General features: G+C 37.3%; 1 protein-coding gene across 1 annotated transcript in view; it reads left to right on the top strand.

Annotated features, from left to right (window-relative positions):
- Positions 1–22,678, top strand: part of LOC150095595 (uncharacterized) — a 199,497-nt gene that overhangs the window by 173,491 nt on the left and 3,328 nt on the right. Inside the window, exon 10 of the mRNA XM_090409759.1 lies at positions 3,782–3,892. Within this exon, the coding sequence (XP_090265885.1) occupies positions 3,782–3,892 (111 nt within the window). The remainder of the gene's footprint in view (positions 1–3,781; positions 3,893–22,678) is intronic.

Below are 22,678 nucleotides of genomic sequence, written 5' to 3'. Positions count from 1 at the left end.
ATCCTTGACTGCTTCCCATGACATTCATTCCATGTAGTTTCTTAAGCTATGGTATACTGCTCTAAGTTGTCCCCTAAATTTGTCATAATTGCCAGCTTTGTAGCTCCACATGAACCCTTTCTTCACTGAAATTTCCATGTCCTGAATAACCTCCCAGGATAAGACAGCATGGGCACGTTCCCCAATCAGAGATAGAGTTGCTACTGTAGTTATAGATAGATCTTCTGATGCTGTTACCAGATCCAAACTCTCAAACCCCTGGTCCCTTCCATCACATGCTATTTCAGATAATTATCCTTTAGTAACTGTTTAAATTCCATTTTCATTTTGCCATGTGTCTTTTCCTCCTTCCAATATGTATGACCATAGTTGAAGTCTCTCATAATAATTGCTCCACCTGCACTCATTGTGGTTATCTGCTGATGGATGTCATCCACATTTTCTTCTGGACTTCCAGGTCTATAGCAGCAACCAACAATATATTTGTGCTATTGACCTCTATCTCACACCTGACAGCCCCAAATGAACCATTTCCATTAGATCTACAATCTTCCTTAACTTCTGTTTTTGTTGGTTGAAGCTCTTCAGCTATCAACATATAATCAACATTCCAGAGATCAGAAACTATTTTGGTCAATCACCTTTGGACCTTCTCCAACATCTCTTCATCCTTTTGAAAACCAGGTGACCAAATCCATACACAATAGTCCATATGTGGCCTCAGAACTTTATACAATGGAAAAAGAATCTCCTTACTTCTACAAGTTAGTGTCCTTCACATCATTGCCAGAATTCATTATGTTGCTCTCTCAATTTTGACAATATCTCCTCTAAATTTTAAATCTTTATCCACTCACTCCAAGATCTCATATTTCCTCCATCTCCAACAATATATCCCCATCAAGAGTAAATTCTACATCTCATCTTTGTTTTCCAAATTTTAAAACTGTACATTTTGCAACATTGAACTGGCATCCCCACTCCTGTGCCCATTCACTCAGTCTAATCAACTCTTCTTGTAAGGCCATAATATCTGCTCTACGTAGGTTCATCCCAACCTTCAGATTCATTCCACACATTAACAGACTGCACTCCTTTCTATTTATGCATTTTTGCTAACATAACATTCATAATTCTTGCTCTCTCACTCATTTCATCACTGTCATATCTGGGCAACACACTGACTCCCTTTCCTATCTCCATTATCTTTTATCCTTCTCAGCAACCTCCTGATATCCAATCTTACATTCTGTTCTCCTTATTCCTAGTCAACTCTCTTGTTCCTACCAACTCCTTTGCTCTCTTACTCCTCATATCCAATGCTTCAATCACTCTGTTCATTTTACCTCCCAGAAAACAAATCATGTGCATACTATCAGGAGTGATAGTAGATTGCCCCACCTTTGCTACGAGTTGCCCGGTGTTGTACTACCATACCCCAGTCCTGAAGATATTTTCAGGCGCAAACTTTGTTTGCTCACACTTGGATAAAGGATTAAACTAAATTTATTATAGTCTAACCAAGTGAAAAATAAACTTTCATCATGTGCATGTTCTTGTTTACCACACCTCTAATATTTGAATCACTATACAATGCCACTTGCAGGTCTTTTGTTACCTTTTTCACACTGATATTTGTTTTTGTGTTCTTCACTTTTCCATACATATCTCCAGTTCTCTTCATTTCGCTCTGCATTCACCTCATCTCTTGCCTCACTTTCACCATTCAGCTTTTAAATCATTCATCCTTTTTTCGCCATCATTCATGTTCACTATTTTATCTCCAGTCACACATATTTGTTCATCATCAACCCTGCTCACCACCTTACTGTTAATTGCACTCTGTTTTCAATGTCATTATTGCCTGCTTTATTGTCACTCAAACTTTTTTTTCGACAGCTAATCCAATGCAGGTCATATTTTTCATATACATGTGGTATATGAAAACCATAAAATATTAAGGAACCAAGATAGTTGTTGCAAGTTTTTTTGTTTTGTTTTTTATGAAGAAAATTATAATGGACAAGAAATATATTCTTGCTTGAATAGTTATAGCAAGTTTTTTTTTTTTTTTTTTGCTACAAAGAAAATTGTAATAGACAAGAAATATATTGTTTGAGTCAAGAATTGTTATGATTCCAGTGCTTCCACCACCACTTTTAAAATTTTTATATATGCAAAAGTATGTGTCTTGGAGAAACAGCAACCTAATATTATGGCATAGCATAAGTTTTCTCGTGGCTTCTTATTTAACTGGGTTATAGAATCCTTATCTTTAATGAGGCATTAAGGGAGATGATGTGATTAGTGACATGTAAATGGTAGGTCTTTAACCTCTGGATTCTGGATGAATCTGATGTGGTCTTCAGTTTGTAAAAGAGCAATTGTGTATCCTCATTCTTGTAAATTTTTTACAGTTTTTTGCAATTGCTTGTCATTGTTATTTTAATTGCATGGTTACTGTTCTTGATTTGGAAGATGGGTATTTTTAGTAATTTTTTTCCCATCTAGATGGTATTTACATTGAAAGAACTTTCCATCATTTTTATTCATCCTTTATTGAAGTCTTATTAGCGGGAGCTAGACCTGTAGACTTACTGACAGCTAAATCAACCCAAGTCATATTTTTCATATACATGTATATGAAAGCATAAAATGTTATGGAACCAAGATAGGTGTTGCAGGTTTGTTTTTTTTTTCCAAAGAAAATTATAATGGACAAGAAATATATTCTTGTTTGAATCATTTACCCAAGCATGAAATAACAAAATTGTATTTGTGAACCTTACACCTAAACGAATAGGTAGAAGCAGTATCCTGAAAGGAGAAAGTCTCTAAGCCCCCCCCCCCCCTCCGTGTGCTGTTCTGAAGGGGTGTTTGCAACCATTACTGCTATTACTGTTTAACTTGTGTATTAATGATATTGGGACTGGTTTTACTGGAAATATGCAGTTGTTTGCAGATGATGCAAAGTGAATGAGATCTCTAGGGAGCAGAACTAATGTTTTGAACTTACAGGAGGATCTGAACAGACTGTCAGTGATGGATATGAGTATAACTGTCAGTTTATTGTTGTCTTATCTAAGATTTTGAAATTTAGCAGGCAAATATTGGATGCAGAGCATATCATTGTTGGGAAAATTCTGAAGGAAGTGGAAGAGATGAGAGATATTGGAGTGGTAGAAAGGACCTGAAGTTCTTTTAGACCATTGCTAAAATTGTGAGGACATCACACTGGATTATGGTAATAGTGTGAAGGACCCTGACATGTAAAGAGGTTATAGTTTTTATATGTTATAGAGGTTATATACGTTATATACTTTGATCAAGCCATATATAGATGATTGTGAATATATATCTGGTTAGACAATTTCCAAATTGGTTTTAAAGGGAATGAAACTTTATTTGGAAAGTTTGCTTTGAGCTGAACTCCAAAATAATATTCTTTTTTGAAATAATATGTAAGGTAGAATTCTAGATTAATATTAATCAGTAAATTTTAAACTTCGTATTATAGTGCACTTTTTTGCTTATCAATTTTTTTTCAGTATCCTAATTTGCTTAATCATAAAACAACTGTAATATTTATGAATCACTTAAATCTACAAAAAAAAAAAAAAAAAAGGAAATAACTTGAAGAATTTGCTCTTGAAATATTTAAGTTTTTCTTAACTTCAACTTATTTCTTTATAGTTAAAGAAAAGTATAAAATGTCTTTTATGGGAAAATTGGTATATCAGTAGCTAACGTTAAATATATATATATTTCAATTTCATTGCAGATAGAAAAGGAAAAGAAAGTATTAGTTGCTGGTGATCCGGAAAAAATGCATATGAAAAAATGTGATGCTGAGGGTGGCATCCGATATCATGAAAACCAAATTATTTATCTGGTAAATCTTTTTATCGCTGACTGTTATAAATATTATCATACAAAATTACTCTGAATTTAGAGAAAAACCTAACGCCACATTTAAAGAAATAAGTAAAATATTTAGTTTTGGATTAATTCTTACTTAATAAATTTATGAAAAATAAATGAGAAGAACTTGAGTAGTTAACTTTCACTATAGTGAACTCATAGAGACCAGAGAAATGGGTTTATTGTAGTGGAAAGTTTGCTTTGGTGAATTTTCTTTATAGTATCAGTGCCATGGAGGTCTTGCCTGGACATTTTGGTAGTTTGTGTGCAAATCTATAACATATATAATGTGCTGTAATGATGTGTGTTATCTGGTAAGTTGAGTATGTCTGATCTTTTTTTTAAAGCAGTGAGTCCAGGACAAAAGTGCAAATGGATTATTCCTTAATAAATTTGATTTACAAAAAAAAAAAAAAAAAAAAAAGTACACAATTCTGCCACCTGTGGACAATTGGCACTAGAATCTTGTGATATTTGCATAGTCTCACTGTTTCTACTGACATGTTGGTGGATATAAGGAAGACTGAAGTGCTGTGGATCTCACCTTACCAGAATGTACATTGCTAGTCAAGCTTTGCTATCAACAACGTGGTAACACTAATGCTGCACTTTGAGAATTCTGGCATTTGAAGGATAGGACAAATGATCCAATAGCAGTAACAAATCTTTGAAAAATGATTTTATGATTTCAGAATAGCAGATCTTTAGCAGTGAGGTCAGGACAAAAGTGCAAACGGATTATTCCTTAATAAATTGATGAAGTTTGATAACAGCCATCGTAGAACACAGAATGAATAATGCACAAGGGTTCAGCAGTGCTCAGGCGATATCAAGGCAACTGGACATGCCATACTCAACTGTGTGGAAAATCCTGCGTCAAATGCTAAGGTTTTTCTCCCTACAAGATCTCCCATACTCAAGCTTTGCTTCATGGTGGCGGTGGAGGAAACTCGACTACAGTCTGCCCTGATATTCTTAGCACGAATGGAGGTGGATGATGCGTGGCCTTGGAAGATCTTGTGGAGTGATGAGGCACATTTTTATCTGAATGGTAGTGTTAATTAACACAATTGCCACATTTGGGTTGTAAGTAACTCTCATGTTTTCATTAGACCCCTTTACACTCACCAGTAGTCACAGTGTGGTGTGGTTTCACTGCATCATTTATTATTTGTCTATAATTTTTCGGAGAACTTCGCGACAGAACCAGTGACTTGTACCATCTCTGCTGTTAGGTATCAAAAGATGCTGCTCAACTTTGTTCTTTTGCAACTGCAGCAGCAAAGATGTACCATATTGCCTGTACCATATTCATGCAGGATGGAGCACCACCTCACATTGGATTGCTGGTATAACGAATGTTGCAAAACACTTCGCAGAACACAGAGTGATTTGTTGTGTCTTATCCATAGCATGGCTACCTCTTTCACCTGATCTCAACCTCTGTGACTTTTGGTTGTTGGGCCATCTGAAATGCATGGTGTATGAAGGGCATGTTCTTGTTTAAACAACTTTAAAAGACAGAATAACACACCATATGAGGCAAATCAATGCAGATCTGTTGCATTCCACAGTAGAAAATGTCATTCATAGAATGCAATTATTAGAACATCTGAATGGAGGACATATTGAACCACATCAGTAAGTTATACAAACACCAAAATTGATTTATTGTCTCTCTTCTAGCCATTACTGTTTAATCCCAAACCACTCACTTATAGCTGCAAATGTCCCTGTTGGCAGAATTTTGTAATATTTTTTATCTTCTGTAAATAAAAACCCCATGTCCCAGAGTGTGCTTACACCCAGTTATATTTCATCCAATATATTTTTTGCTATGATCTGAATACCTCCTCTTCAATTATGTCCACCCTGTATATAAACCAGAAATATTAACTGAAACAAAAAAAAAAGGTAAATTTAAAATAAAGAAAATATATAACTCATCATCAATTTTCTGATATGTACTCTCAAGGGATGTTAAAATTACTATGTGACAGCTACATGATTAAGTTACATTCTTATTAATCTTCTATCAATAATTTCCTCCAAATTAGTCTATTACTTGTCAGCACTCCAATATTGTCATATCCAACATTTCAGACTTCTAAGCCACTTCCAACTGAATCATTCCACCTAGTCTTTCCCTGGGTCTCTTTCCTGCCATCTTGGCATTAAACATTTTTTTTTTGCTAACCTTTCCTCACCCATTCTATTTAACTAGCCATAATCTAAGACAGAGATTAGCTCTGTTGATACATCCTTGATTGCTAATAATGTCAAGTTCCTTTCTAATATCTTCATTTTTAATATGATTCTGCCATTGATTAACTCTCCTAATTTTCTCAGAGTCCTCATATATGTGGTCACTACTCTTTGATCCAGTGCTTTATTTCTAACCCAACTCTCAGATCCATAATAAACTGGTTTGAACACCCTCTTGTATACTGCTGGTTTGGTGTTTTGTCTAATTTCTCTTATTCCATATAAATTTATTCAGCTGGCTACACACCATCCCAGTTTTGCTTGTTCTGTTGTCTATTTCCATATTTCTATTTGCTAATTCTTCAGTTAACACACACACACACACACACACACACACACACACACACACACACACACACACACACACACACACAGGGTGGTCCAAAATGTACCTACTAAATTTAATGTTGTATTATTCCTGAACGAGGAGGCATGCGAATCTCATAATCCAAAGTGTATTAAGGTCTACATCTTATGCCATTTATATTACAACATGTTCAGTATTACTTAAATATAAAGAGCCAATAGGCTTCAATTCAGCGATGTAACATTATTTAAATTAAGGGGATATTAAATCCCACATTGTTTCAAAATTCGGTTTTGAAACAATGTGGGATTTAATATCCCCTTAATTTAAATAATGTTTAGTATGTTTATTTCAACCTTGATGATCTTCTGCAATCGTATCGTAAAATTGTACACCAACTTGTGGAGGACGTCTGTTGGAATGGCCAAGATTTCACACTCAATAGATGACTAGCTCCTCCACAGTCTTTAGATTGTTCTGATACACTTAGTCTTTGAGATGTCCCCCATAAAAAAAAAATCCAAAGGATTGATGTCTGGTGAATAAGGTGGCCAGTCAATTCCGCTTCTGTACTACTTTGGATAACACTGGCCAACAAAAAAATTAGTAAAAAACAAGTGTCTGATTATGATCAGACACTTGTTTTTTACTAATTTGGGAGCACTGATTTCAAATATCAAACCCATTTTTCTCTATCACGTCAGGTTTTTCCTCTATGGCATTTTCTTTTTGCTAATTTGTAAGTTTTTGATAGTTTTTAGGAGGCAGTACTATTTAGAGGATCAAAAAAATCGATTTTTTAATATTATTTTCTGAAAGTATGTACTTTTAAAAATCTGTTCCTAACTTTTTTATCAAGACATTCGAAAAATTCCCGAAGATATAGCCTATTATTCAAAGCGGTGCGCAGATCAGAATCGGAGCGCTCACCGCTCTCGCTTGTCAAGACTTAAAAACAATGGAAGATCAGTACCAAGGAAGATGGGATTCTCACATGATGGCTGACTATTATTGGAGTATTCAAAGGGATTGCCAAAACAGAACACACAGCAGAAATTGCTACAAACAAAAATTTATTCCCTGAAACTCATGTGTAAGTAAAATTGTTATTTTTTTATAAATATTCTTGTAATTTTTAATGAATATTGTTAAGTAGTTATGTATCTAATTATCGGCCTCTCTCGCATTCAAAGCACCAGTACGTGCTGTTGCAGGTTCTTACACATTTATTCGTTTACTAACAACTGAGAGCAGTGAGCACTCCGATTCTGATGTGCGCACCGCTTTGAATAATAGGCTATATCTTCAGGAATTTTTCGAATTTCTTGATAAAAAAGTTAGGAACAGATTTTTAAAAGTACATACTTTCAGAAAATAATATTAAAAAATCGATTTTTTTGATCCTCTAAATAGTACTGCCTCCTTAAAAATATCAAAAACTTACAAATTAGCAAAAAGAAAATGCCATAGAGAAAAATGGGTTTGATATTTGAAATCAGTGCACCCAAATTAGTAAAAAACAAGTCTCATATAAAAGTCAGCAAAAATTGTGTTGAACTGTGTATTCCAAAGCAATGACATTCCCATGGAAATGTTCATTCAGAAGTTGAAAAATGGATTCTGCGTGATAAGGACAAGCACCATCTTGCATGAAAAACCAAAAAAGACCCGTGAGGCCAGAACCATCGAAGTCCTGAAGAAAAAGAATGAAATTGTTTTCAAGCAAATTTCAATACCTCAGTGCAGATATGGTCCCCTCAGTAAAAACAGATCCAAAAATGCCAACTTTTGACAAGGAACACCATACAGTCGCACGTTTAAGGTGAAGACTTAAAGTAACGTAAACATGTGGATTTTCTGATCCCCATATTTGCCAGTTTTGCCTGTTCATGAACCCATCAAGCCAAAAATGTGCCTCATCTGAAAACCAGATGAGACCAGGATCAATTTCTTGGTTCTCAATTCTTCTGAATATTGCATTACCAAAGTCCAATCTTGCTGTCGTGTTCGCCTCTTTGAGCAGCTGTTGGGTCTGGATTTTATAGGGAAACAAATGATCTTCCTTGAGAATTCACTGAAGACTGCTGCATTTGATCCCTAACTCCGAGATGCTCTCCTCGTAGACTTTTTTGGGCTTCTTTCAAATGTTTCCTGAACTTTTTCAATGTTTCTTTCAGTCCTTGCAATATATTGAAGGCCTGCCGCTTTTAGAGTCATCATCTAACATTGACCCAGTCTTACAAAATTTCTTGATGAGGTTTGACATTGTGTGCCTGTCTGGTCCAACTTTGACACCAAACTTTACCTGAAATACTTTTCTAACCTTTTCAGGGCTTTCTGATGATTTCTAATCGAATGTACTCTTTGATGATGAATACCCACAGTAGTGTAGGCTGACCCACAGTAGTGTAGGGGTGCTTAAGGGTCAAAGCTGTATAACTGAGAGGAGACCTCCACATAGCCTTTAAAGGAATGCGGAGAACCGACCAGGGCTTCTGACCTAATGTCCAATCCTCACCTTCTCGTGGTGCACCCTGTTGGGTATCTACTTTGATACTGAACGAACGAGGATGGGCTGGCAATTTGGGATTTAGCCGACCAAATTGTATTCTTATTGGTTAAACCAAAATAAAAAATGATGGTACAACATGACAAAATTTCATGCCGGCTGGGGCGTCGCCCGGTTAAACAAGGCCCCCGTTGTTTTCGCCAGGGAACCAGGGCGAACAGCGAAAAGTCAGCTACCGGAACAAATCTGAAAACAAACCCCAACTCAACATCACCAGAGTTAAAGATCGGTACTATCAACGTAAGAAGCCTGAATGGCAAAGAAATGGAGCTAGCTGAGGAATTAGATAAGTACCAGATCGACATAATAGGGGTGACTGAAACAAAAAAAGACCAAAACTGGTGAGATCTTTCTGAGCAATAAATACAAAATGTTATATTCAGGCAATAACAATCAAGAAAAAGAAGGAGTAGCCATAGTATTCAACACAAAATACGAGGCTAATCTTCTTGAATGGCAGTCAGTCTCAAGTAGAGTAATGTGGGCAAATATGAGAATGGGGAACTGGACAATGAGACTTATTTGTGCCTATGGTCCCACAGAAGGTTCTACTAAGGTAGAAGTGGAGGAATTTTTTGAGGCTTTAGAAAAAGCAACTGACACAATGAAAAAGGAAAAGTTGGTCCTTGTTGGGGATCTAAATAGTAGAGTAGGAAATGATTGTGAGACATACAAAAATATTTTGGGAAAATTTGGAGAAAAGAGCAAAGCTAATAATAATGGCAAATATCTGTTGGATTTCTGCTCAGGACATGGACTGGTTATTACTAACACCATGTTCCAACATAAAAATGTGCACAAATTCACATGGAGAGAAGAGGCTAGGAATAAGAAAAGTCTCATTGACTATGTTATTGTTGATAGTGATGCTTTCTCCCTGGTGCAGGACACCAGAGTGTACAGAGGATTTGAAATTGGAAGTGATCACTATTTAGTCTTGAGCAGGATAAAATTGAATTTCATATTGAAAAGAATAACATGTAAGAAAGTTTTAAAGCGAATAAAAGTTGAGCAGCTCTCAGATGTAAACTGTAGACTAAAATACAGAAATATTATTGAAAAGAAATTGAAAGAGTTTGAGAACAGGAATCAAACCTTGGAGATTCAGTGGCAAACTCTGAAGGAAACATTGATTGATTCTGCCAGAGAGGCATGTGGTGAGGTTGTGTGCAAAGATAAAAAAATCAGAACTCCCTGGTGGACACAGGAAGTTAAAGAGGCAGTGAAGGAAAAGAAGAAAGCATATCAAAAGTTCCTGGCAAATAAGTCAGCTTTTACTCTTACAGAATACAGAGACAAATGTAAGAAAGCTAAACAGTGTGTAAAACTAGCTAAACAAAAGTCATGGGAGGACTTTGGCAAGAATATAGAAAATAAATATCAAGAAGGTGGCAAAATATTCTGGAGGTTGTTGAAGAAGCTTAGGAATGGAGGAAAGAGTGCTGTAAAAGGAATTAGAGATGATAAAGGTGAAATGAAAACAGGAGAAAAAGATATCCTTGAAGTATGGAGTAATTACTTTGAAAAACTGCGAAATGAAACAAGCAGTGATGACAGCACAGTGATAAAAAACACTGACCAGGCATGCAGTCAGGAATACATATCCATACTTGAACTAAAAAAAGCCATCAAAGGCTTGAAATGTGGAAAGGCAGCATGAGTAGATGATATTCGACCAGAAATGCTGAAGTATGGTGGTATAAGAGTCTTACAGTGGCTGCACTGCATAGTTCAGAAAGCCTGGACAGAGGGACGAATTCCTGATGATTGGAGTAGAGCTCTCATAGTACCCATATATAAAAAGGGAAATAAAACTGAATGTGAGAATTACAGAGGTATTTCCCTACTGAGTGTTCCTGGCAAGATCTATGCAAGTATACTTGAGAAACGGTTGAGAAGAATTGTGGAAGAAAAGCTTGGTGAAGAACAGGCTGGATTCAGGCCAAATAGAGGCTGTCAGGATCAGATCTTCACTTTACGACAAATAGTCGAGAAAGCATAGGAATATAACAAAGATCTGTATTTAAGTTTTGTCGATTTGGAAAAGGCATATGACAAGGTGCCAAGAGAGAAGCTATTCAATACGCTGCAGTTATATGGTGTCAATGGGGCATTATATCAAGCAATACTTAGTCTTTATTTGAGTTGTGAGTCAGCAGTTAGAATTGAAGGAAGTACAGGAAGATGGTTTAATGTTAAATCTGGTGTGAGACAAGGATGTACATTATCCTCTCTGTTATTCATTATCTATATGGATCACATTATGAAGGAATGTGGTATTAAACCTTATATCAAAATTGGAGATGTTAATGTCAGCTCTTTGCTTTATGCGGATGATGTTATACTTCTAAATAAATCCGCTACAAGTCTGCAAGATTCTCTGACTAAATTGAATAGCTGTTGTAATAGATATGGTATGAAGGTCAGCAATAAAAAGACAAAGACAATGAAAATAGGCAGAATCATTGAAAATGTCAACTGTGTTGTGAATGGAGAACCTGTGGAACAAGTAAAACATTTCAGCTACTTAGGCACAATTTTTACTGAAGATGGTAAACTAAATATAGAAATAGACAACAGAATCAGCAAAGCTGGTATCGTGGGAAGTCAAATGAATAAATTCATATGGAATAAGAAAGAAATTAGTCGGAACACTAAATTAGCTGTATACAAGACTGTGTTCAAACCAATTTTAACTTATGGATCTGAGAGCTGGGTCAGAAGTAAAACACTTGACCAAAGACTAGAGACCGCAGATATGAGAGTCCTGAGAAAGATTAGAGGCGTGAACAGATGGCATCAATGGCAATATCATATTAAAAATGAGGATATTAGGAAAGAACTTGACATTGTCAGCATCCAGGAATGCGTTAGCAGAGCTAATCTCAGATGGTATGGTCACTTAAATAGAATGGGAGAGGAAAGATTAGCAAAACAAGTGTTCTCTGCCAGGTTGGCAGGAAAACGACCCAGAGGAAGACCAAGATATAGGTGGATTGATACGGTACAAAGTGCCTTAGACGATAGAAATATAAGATCTGATAATGTTGGAGTCTTGACAAGTAACAGACTGATTTGGAGGAAAATTGTAGATAGGAAGTTAGTAATGATGTAATTTTTTCATGTAGTACTGTCATATCCTGTACACCCCTTGAGGGTACATGGCAGGAATTTGATGATGATGATGATGGTGTAGGCTGACATTTTTCATACTCTGCAAAATGAAAAGAAAACACAAATGGTTTGATGGCTATAAGTATTGATAAAGTTTTTTTCTAATTAAACCAGCTAATTGCAGAGAAAATTGGATTTAAACTTGGTAGGTACATTTTGGGCCACCTTGTATGTGTGTATATATATATAGCTTTGAAATGTTTTTTCACTTGGTTATACTTAAATTAAAGATGCCAAGAAATTATATTGTCGGTTTAATCCTTTATCCATGTGAAGTATAAGCAAAAACGTTTGCACATGAAGTATCTTCATGATTGTGCTACTTATATATAGGGACTAGTGATTTCACATCATTTGCTTTAGTATCCCATAATGCAAAGCACACACACCTTTTAGATGTGTATAGTACTATACATTAGGGGAAATTGAAAGTTTATTTTTCACTTGGTTAGAATATAATAAATTTAGTTTAATCATTTATCCAAGTGTGAGCAAACAAAGTTTGCACCTGAAAGTATCTTCAGGACTGGAGTAAGGTAGTGCAACACCAGGACGACTCCTTGCAAAGGTGGAGCAAGCTACTAACACTCCTCTCTCAGTATCTCCCATAATGCAAAACACATCTCCTTGCGGATATGTCTAATGTTATGCATTAAGGGAAGGGCCACTACCCAGACTAGTTTCGACCTTTATTGAGGTCTCTTCAGTGGGAGCCAGGCCCGAGTGGAGATACCAGGCAGAAGCATTAGCAGGTCATCTCTGCCTATAGGAGTTGCCAAATGGTGCGCCACCTTTTTAATAAATTACTCTGGATTTAGAGAAAGATGTTGAAAGTTTATTTTTCACTTGGTTAGAATATAATATATTTAGTTTAATCCTTTATCCAAGTGTGAGCAAACAAAGTTTTTTTTAGGCCTATACATGGCATTCCGCTATTTTATAGGAATAGACTATCCTTTCTTTCGTTAAATAATGTCTTCGGTTTTACCGAGGGTAAGAACCCTCGGGTTCGAAATAGATACAGAGATCGAGAAGAGGACGTTTGCTAGAACCATTATTGATAAAGTAGGGGCAGACAAAATTTCCGGTTTCACACCTTATGGGGGTGGAAGATTTCAGGTTGTATGCACGGACGTTGCAACACGGGAAAAACTGCTGAATGGAGTAGAATGCAAAGGGAAACTTTATCATCCTTTTGTGGTGGGAAGCGTTTCCAAAACAGTTAAAATTGATCGATTCCCGCTCGAATATTTAGAAGAAGACAGGGATGTAATAGTAAAAGTCTTCTCGAAATGGGGAGCCGTCCGGGATATAAAAATTGGCACGGACGCTGATTTTCCTCAGTGGAAGTCAGGAGAAGTTTCGTTCTCGATCATGATGAAGGCAGAAATCCCAAACTTTGTCATGATTGGGTCAGCCAGGGTAATGGTCGGTTACCCGGGCGTAAAAAGACAGTGCTTTCGGTGCGGATCACTGGAACATTTAGGCGCGGACTGCCCCAAGAACAAGTGCAGGAACTGCATGGGGCAGGACATGCACTAGCCCATTGTGAAGCACCCTGTCTGAAATGCAAGGATACTACCCACAAAGTCAACGTTTGTCCTAGCAGGACACACGCCGAGAGAATAGGAGGTGCCATTTCTCCAATTCCAGCAAATATTTCAACCAAGAGCTCAGAGCCTACAAGTCATGACTACCTGACTGCAGATAAGACAGTGACAGAAATTACCACTATAGATCCTGACATTTTCCCAGCACTTACAACCCCAGTTATGGTGATAACAAATGACAAAATTCAACCACCTACTGGCAACAAGACAGAAAGAAAAACAGAGAAAAAAGAAAAACGAAATGCTAGAAAAATCATCGAAACCGAGGATCAAATGGAAACGGAGAATAACACCAATGCCACCAAACGACCTATCACACCAGAAGAAGAAGAAAATAAAAGAACCAAACCAAATTACGACAGCCCAGCAGAAACATCAAGTTCAGAGGAGGAGGAGGAAGAAAAAGGAAATAAAACAGACACCCATTTAGAAACAGATGAACAGGAACAAAGAGACGATCTAAGACCCATAGGAGAATCCCACAATCCTGGAAAAAAATCTCATAGAGGAATTCCAGGCAAAGCTGAAACAAAGGCAATATCAGAACCGACAAAGTTCCCTCACGCAAAGGCCAATGCACCTATATTGCATCTCTTAAAAGATTTCCCCGAGGAGGAGGCGAGACTACGAAAAGCAATAGAAACATTCGGAGACATTCAACTGATACTCACAGGACAAAACGGGCCAAGAGTCGTCAGTGCAGAATGGAACGACGTGGTTGTCGATAATATAGATGAAATCACTCCTGAAAAGATCATTGGTCTTATCGATGCAGAGGACGACGTGGGACTAGCACTGCACAGAGGCCTCTACATGCTAAACCACGTCTGTGGAGACAAATTAGCAGATCTCATCATCAAAACCCACAACAATAGACAGCAGGAGGATTTAAACCTCGCCTAACAAGTCAGTCGACTCTTAGTATCGATCTGCCAGAGGGGGAAAAAAAAAAAAAATTCTGGTTTGTTTTTCTTCTTTTTGTCCTCTTTCAGATTAGAATTTTTGTTGTAAAAAAGGTCTATGTCTATTCCACACAGGAGGGGGTATCCTGAGAACCTGGGCTGCGAAGGCTTACACCGAGGCGGTGCAGCTCCTTGTGGGCTGCATCACCCAGGCCAGGCTCTGCCCCCGCTCTTCTCTTCTCAGTATTAAACTGGTCATTCAGGTTGAAATTTCAGAATTTACCTAGTTTCTTACAAATTGTTATATGTAATTTTTAATGTTATTTACTAGTTCCTCTTTTTCATGTGGTGCTTCTTTCATTTGTTTTTCCCCACTTTCCTCGGGCAGACACCTGAAGAGGTGACTGACCGGGAAAAGCTGAAAAGAACGGATGGAGGGAGATAATGTCGGAGATCTGCTTGGTGCTGACATTTAAGTCAGGCCAAGTAGATCGACTGAGGCCTCTTTTAACTATCTACTACTATCCACTCTATCTTTTCTCCTCCTCTCTCACTATCAAGCTGACTCTCAGCACAACTTTTTTTTAAATCTAAAGAGGCCAGTGATGAAAGGCATGAACTCCCATTCGACCTCAATAAAGGTCGAAACTAGTCTGGGTAGTGGCCCTTCCCTTAATGCATAACATTAGACATATCCGCAAGGAGATGTGTTTTGCATTATGGGAGATACTGAGACAGGAGTGTTAGTAGCTTGCTCCACCTTTGCAAGGAGTCATCCTGGTGTTGCACTACCTTACTCCAGTCCTGAAGATACTTTCAGGTGCAAACTTTGTTTGCTCACACTTGGATAAAGGATTAAACTAAATTTATTACATTAGGGGAAGGACTACTACCTAAACTGGTTTCGGCCTTTAACACCTCAACCAGCCATGACTTCTATAGACGTCCAGCAAAATCTGGATACAATTCTGTAACACCTATTGAATTACATGGATAGTAAGTGCGATTTGGTCTTACTATTTCATCCACCATGCCCAGTAGAGAGGTTAATGAGGTTTCATTAATGGAAGTCAGACCCATACCCAGAAAAATATGCAGACATTGTTTGCTTACACTTGAATAAAGGATTAAACCAAGAACATAATTTCTTGGCATCTTTAATTTATAGTGTAACCAAGTGAAAGAATTTTAACATCTATCTCTAATCAAGAGTAATTTGATCATGTGATGTGACACATTTTGACTACTTGTATGTGAATAATATGTGATTTCCATATTACTTCATATCTCTTCACTCAAGTAAATGACATCGAAGGGGACTTTACACCTGTTCCACCTACAAAGACTCCCCGACAGTTCGATTGTTCACAAGAGGAACAATCTAATAAAAGACGCAGAACATCGGAAGATGGAATGGATGTAACAACTGACGAAAATCGAGTCAGTTGTTACCCAAGATAGAAAAGAAAAGGTCCCTCCAGTTATCCTTCGAGATAAAGATAAATGGACCTCAGTCTCAAGATCCCAAGGGAACAAAATATCAATTTCTCCTGGGCAAGAAATACTGATGAGGGTGTAAAGATTCATCCTACCACTGTCACAGATTATCGTATGATGACGAAAATGCTGGACAACTCTAAATTGCCCTTTCACACCTTTGTGCTAGCAAGCAAGAAGAACCTAAAAGTGGTTCTAAGAGGGGTGGCTGAGGGCATCACAGCTGACATCATCAGTCAAGGATTGACCCCAATCAAAGTCAGTAGGATGCTGAGGTCAGATAAAAGACCAATGCCACTGGTGTTGGTTGAAATCTGCAATACACAAAAAAAGAATCTATGAAGTTACTGACATTAAGCTTAAAATTGTTGTGAACTATTCTTCTTATTCTATTCTATTAACTTTCTTATACTTTATATTCTATCGGCTGCGCCATTTATGTTGTGTCCCATTTTACGATCTTTATTCTATTTTATAATTTCCGCTTACCTATGTTCGACTATTATCTACACACGAGATATCACCAAAATTTTTACTAATACTTAAGTTATTTCTCCCCTAAGTACCCCTAATATTTGTATTTATACTGTGCCTTTTGGGATATTTAGTTTAAGATATTATGTACAAAAACAAGGAGAAAGAACTCAAATATGTCTGAAAGTGTAACTATGTTGCAGTTGTGACACTTTATCTCGTTTCTTAACATTAATTTCCCACGTGATTAGGTTCGTAATTTTTCAAGTGGTGCATTGGACAGCAATTTCAGACAACTCTTTTATCATTGAACAAAGGTTTATTAAATTCCTTAACATGGTACAAATCAATATTTTGTGATTACTCAATTTAATGCTAAACTAAATACTTACAAACTAACATTAGCTTATTACAAGTAATCAGGCTATGATCCTATAATGAGTATTACGATCATGCCGCCATAACAATTCAACACATAAATTCACTTGACATGGACAAATAAGATTAATTCACACTATTTAACTATTCAAACTTAAGTAGATTAACTAAACCATTTACTGCACTAACACATAACTAGTATTACGATCATGCCGCCATACATATTCAACATGTAAATTCATTTGACATGGACAAATAAGATTAATTCTCACTATTTAACTATTCAAACTAGTAGATTAACTAAACCTTTTACTGCACTAACACATAACTATGACATTCAACCTTCCTATACATTACAATAGACATGCAAAATTCTCAGGACACTTAATATTTTTACATAACATTAACACTAGCCAGCTTACTTTTAATATATTCTGTCAGATACTAAAGTCCTAGTATAAATTTTCCTTGGTCACTTCAACAGTTCTGTATTAGAATAATGATACTTATCACAGACAAATTTTAGTTAACATTAGATATATTTTACAGTACCTTTCTTTCTTGGGATTTTCATATGGACCTTTACCTTCTTCTGATTGAACTATCTTGATATAACCTCACCGATATTCTGCTTCTCCTACGTTCCTTTTGGAATTGAATTAGGCTTACGCTGGCTTAACTTTTCGTAACTCCGAACACACTTTGGATCATCTATATATTGGCTGTGCAACTTGCCACATGGACATCGATTTCTTTACTTTTCTCCGTTTTTCGTAGTTGTCACTGAAGTTGGAACACAAAGAATATGCTTTCTTTTCCTCGACTTTATGGCATTCTTCGCTTTTCACATAGGAAATACAGAACCGAAATTCCGCTCACTTTCGTTTCCGTGTTGTGGCGTTGGAGATATAACTCCAATCTTGCCACTCAGGAAAACATCGTGAAATCCCTACGAAAGAGCTCGCGAAGGGCTCTCCTGGAACAGAATCCAAACCAAAACCAAAAAAAAGCCTCGGGGGGGGGGGCTTCCAACCCTTTTATACCTGTTCTCCTAACGGCGCTTTTTCTAACTTCTTTTCTCCGCCCCCTACTTGTTTTTACTTCACCGACCAATTGGGTGGCGTTTTTCTGCCAAACGTCATTTGATCGGTGAGCCCGTAATGATGTCTCAATCCGGGAATCGGCCCTGAGTGATAGTCTGTTGTTTTCCTTAGCTCTAATTTAATCCCCTTTCCAAAATCTTTCTATGAACTTACTTAATAACTTAATCTCTAGCCTCTCACATACCATCTTTTATGACTAATCCTTTTCTGTCTTATTTATTTAACTTTTCTTATTTAAATCAGATCACAATATTAATATATTCTTTCTTTTGTTAGTTAGTTTAACAAAACCTTTATATTTTATATATTTTATTGGATGCAAGGATCTTTCTTTTTCTTTTAATTAATTCAACTATTATCTTTTATGCAGGGTTTTAATTTATTTTATTTATTCTTCATGTTACACCATGATAGCTGAGAATTTTACATTCTTAAGATATCAGGGTGTAACAAAATTACAACCGAACCTTTAAGGAAGAAGGCATCAGCAGGGCAATGCCGCAGATGCCAGAAGTTCAGGCACGCCAAAAAACTGTGCAGAGCTGCCTACAAATGTCTAAAATGCAGTGAGGATCACCAAGTCCATATCCACACCTGCCTGCTGTGCCAACTGTAAAGGACCACATCCCGCCAATTACAAGGAATGCCTTTTCCATCCAAAAAACCATGGATCAACAAGAACGAACCACGCTCCTCCATGCAATGACACAAACAACCAAGCCAGTCACTGTCCAGCTCATAATATCTCGCATTCAGCAGCACAGGAAGGCACTCGACCTTCATCCATGTCCAAATCATATGCGGAAATGGTAAGAACTTAGACTCCTTCATCACAAGAGCAAACAAGCTCCAAACTCACATCAGCTTTAACCTCTTCACTTGCAACAATGCTGCATGAATTCAGCAAAGCAAGCACCTCACCATCTTCCAGAAAGAGATTTTATCTAGAAACCAATCCATATTAACAACTCTCTATAATGTTTAAAAAATTTAAACCGAATTCCCTCATGATGACAGCATGGAATGCCAATGGCTTAACAAATAAAATTCTCGAGCTGCAAGAATTCGCAAAGAGATACAATCCAGACATAATCTTGATCAGTGAATCCTCAGACCATCAAAACCCAAGACTAAGAGGTTATATTTTATATAGGACAGACAAACTTAACTCTAGTGGAGGCGGCACAGTATTTTTATTAAAAATTATTTGAGCCATAACTTGTTGACCAGCCCCAAACTCTAAACCTCGAAGTGACAAGTGTAGAAGTGCACACTAATAACACAGGCAAACTCAAAATCTACGCAGCATACAATCCTCCCATAATTCCACTACTGACAGCAGACTTAGACTCCATCTTCCGCTCCATGGATTCCATAATTATAGCAGGAGACTTAAACTCCAAACATACCGCTTGGTTCAGTTCATCAATCAACTCCAAAGGCCGTACCTTATTCAACTACATGTCACTCAGCTCATCAATAGTAGTTGGACCCACTGAGCTCACCCACTACAGCCCATCAGAAAGTTCTGATGTATTAGACATAGTTATCCTCAGAAACATCAAATATCAATGCCAGCTGGAGACATTAGAAGAGCTTAACTCAGATCATAATCCTATCCTGCTCAGGTTAGGACTTCAAGATCAGCTCTCTCTCCCCATCATTCTTTCTTACCATGGGACAAGCTCTCTAAGGTTCTCCCAGTCCACATCGGTCCACCCCCCTGTCATTCGTAAAAAAAAAAGAAGACATAGACCAAGCTGTAAGCAATTTAACTAGGCAAATGAACACAGCAGTAGCATCAGTCACTCAAACCACTGTCTTCCACGCTTCTAACTGGATCCCAGAAGAGATAATGGACCTGATTAGGGCAAAAAATAAAGCCAGAAAGCGATGAATGAACAGACAGGTTCGATAAGCCCTCCAGATACACAGGAATTCCAAATGGGAATTCAAACTCATGGAAATCAACCCAGAAGATAACTCCATGTGGAAATTTGTAAAATCTCTTCGTACCAAAAGACAACCCCCTTCCCCCTTTGAAGACCAATCTTGGAATTGCACACTCAGATGAAGAAAAAGTAGAAGCCCTAATTGACAATCTGGAAAATCAATACAGCCCATCTTACATAAACTTAAATATCAATCTCATTTACAAAGTTCATCGTAAAGTTAGAAAAGCATTAAGACAGCCTAAGGATGATTCAGAAACCATCATCCCCACATCTCCAACAGAAATAATAAATATTATTTCTCATCTGAAGAACAAAAAGGCTACCGGCCCCAACGGCATTACCAATAGAATAATAAAGCTACTCCCACGGAATGCCATAATTCATCTAGTTAATATTACCAATTCCATTTTAAGATTCCAGTACTTTCCCACAGATTGGAAAATCACTGACATTACACCTCTGAAAAAACCTGGTAATAACCCACAACTTCCCCAAAGTTACAGGCCCATCAGTAACGGAAAAGGTCATCCTATCAAGACTACAATCAGCAGTGGACAAACAGAAAATAATCCCAAATGAGCAATTTGGGTTTTGCGAGGCTCACAACACAGTACAACAAATTCACTGACTAACAGATCATATCACCCATGGTTTTAACTGGCACCGTCACACTGCTGCTGCTGTATTTTTAGATGTTGCCAAGGCCTTTGATAAGGTCTGGCATCAAGGCCTTCAAACTAATTGAAAAAATATCCCAATGAAACTAGTGAAACTCATATATTAGTGAAAGATACATGCAAGTAAAACTCAACGGAATTGTGTCATCAAGGTGCAAAATTCTAGTGGGAGTACCTCAGGGTTCTCTTCTGGTCCCAATACTTTTCACAACTTACATAGCAGATATTCCTCTCAATTCAAGAACAACCACTACGGCCCTTTATGCCGATGACATCACTATTCTAGCAAGATTGGTCAGCCCTCGTCTAGCAATTACCAGACTCCAAGGAAGTATCAATGAGCTAGCAAACTGGTTCACCAACTAGAAGACTCAAGTGAACCCCCTCAAAAGCTCAGCCATGCTGTTTTCTAGGAGAAAGGTCTGCAATAAAGAAGACATCCTGCTCTCTGGTCATAAGATCCCATGGCAATCAGAGACCAAATATCTTGGGGTATTAATGGATAAGAAACTCCTTTTTAACAAGCACATCAATCTCATTGGCTCCAAATCTTCCAAAGTAATAGCACAGCTCTGCCCATTGATCAACCGCAAGAGAAAATTGAACTTGCATAATAAATTGCTACTTTACCGGATGGTAATACATCCAGTCATTACCTACTCCTCACCAGCATGGAGTCACACTTCAAGATCAAACATTTCAAAATTGCAGAGAATCCAAAATAAATGCCTTAGGATGATCCTGGATGCACTGTAGGTTCATCAGAAATTCACAGATTCACTGAGAAACCGGCACTCTGTACATCTCCCTTCTTCGTGATCTTGCAGAAAAATTCTTCATAAAGTCACTTTCATTGAAACCCACTAATCGTACAAACTGTCAATTACAATGAAACTGATTACTACAAACACAAAAGACCGAAGGCCATTCTTTTCTCAACTGATCATAGCTAACACAACTGCCCCCCAGAGAGAGAGCGAGCTTAATTGCTCCCAAATCTCCCATTGCCAAACAACTCTCATTACAGATAAAGGGGAATATAAAAAGCACTAGTGCTTCACCCATCCTGTCAGTAACGTTAATGGTAATGGTTAACAATATCTCTTCTGGGAATGGTGAACCCAGGGTAATGGATGGCAATGCTGTACCCAATGAAGTTTTAACTGAGGCTCAGCTATTGCTGTTACCCAGCCATGACTAGCTTTTAGCTCAATAACACCCCATCCACACATTTTCTTCAATCAGATGAAGGGGTAAAGAGTCAAGGACTCAGTCCATCTCCAAAAAAAAAAAATCTCTTCTGGGTTCCCACTGATGGCATTTATTAATGCTTGTCATTAGGTTTGCTTATTGAGGAGTAGAGAGGTTCTACTTGGTGGTGGGTTTTTGCCTGTCACTGGGTGGAACTACGTCTAAGTTTCCTATCCTGGAGGGATTCAGGTCAGTAGAATTGAGTTTAGTAGTGATCCTTTAGGGTCAATCAGTGAAAATTTTAGTGATATTGTAGGTTACTCAGTTTTTGAAAAGATATTCTGTGCACTTAAAGATAACTCAATAAAGGTCGAAACTGGTCTGGGTGGCGGTCCCTCCCATAGTGCATATCCATTATACACATCTGAAAGGGTGCATGCTTTGCATTATGGGATACCAAGACAATTGATGTGAAGTCATTAGCCTCTCTGCCTCTCTATATAAGTAGCCCTCTCATGAAGATACTTTATATGAAAACATTATTTGCTTTCAGTTAGATAAAGAATTAAACCAAGAATATAATTTCTTGGAATCTTTAATTTATATATATAATGTTAAACATATATTTTTACCTCTCACAAATATAATGATAAAT

The sequence above is a fragment of the Typopeltis vanoorti genome, chromosome 20, assembly GCF_054136105.1.
Source record: "Typopeltis vanoorti isolate ZY-2024b chromosome 20, IOZ_Tvanoo_1.0, whole genome shotgun sequence".
Classification (NCBI taxonomy): Eukaryota; Metazoa; Arthropoda; class Arachnida; order Uropygi; family Thelyphonidae; genus Typopeltis; species Typopeltis vanoorti.
Note: the sequence above shows the minus strand (reverse complement) of the source record. Positions and strands in the feature narration are given on the sequence as shown.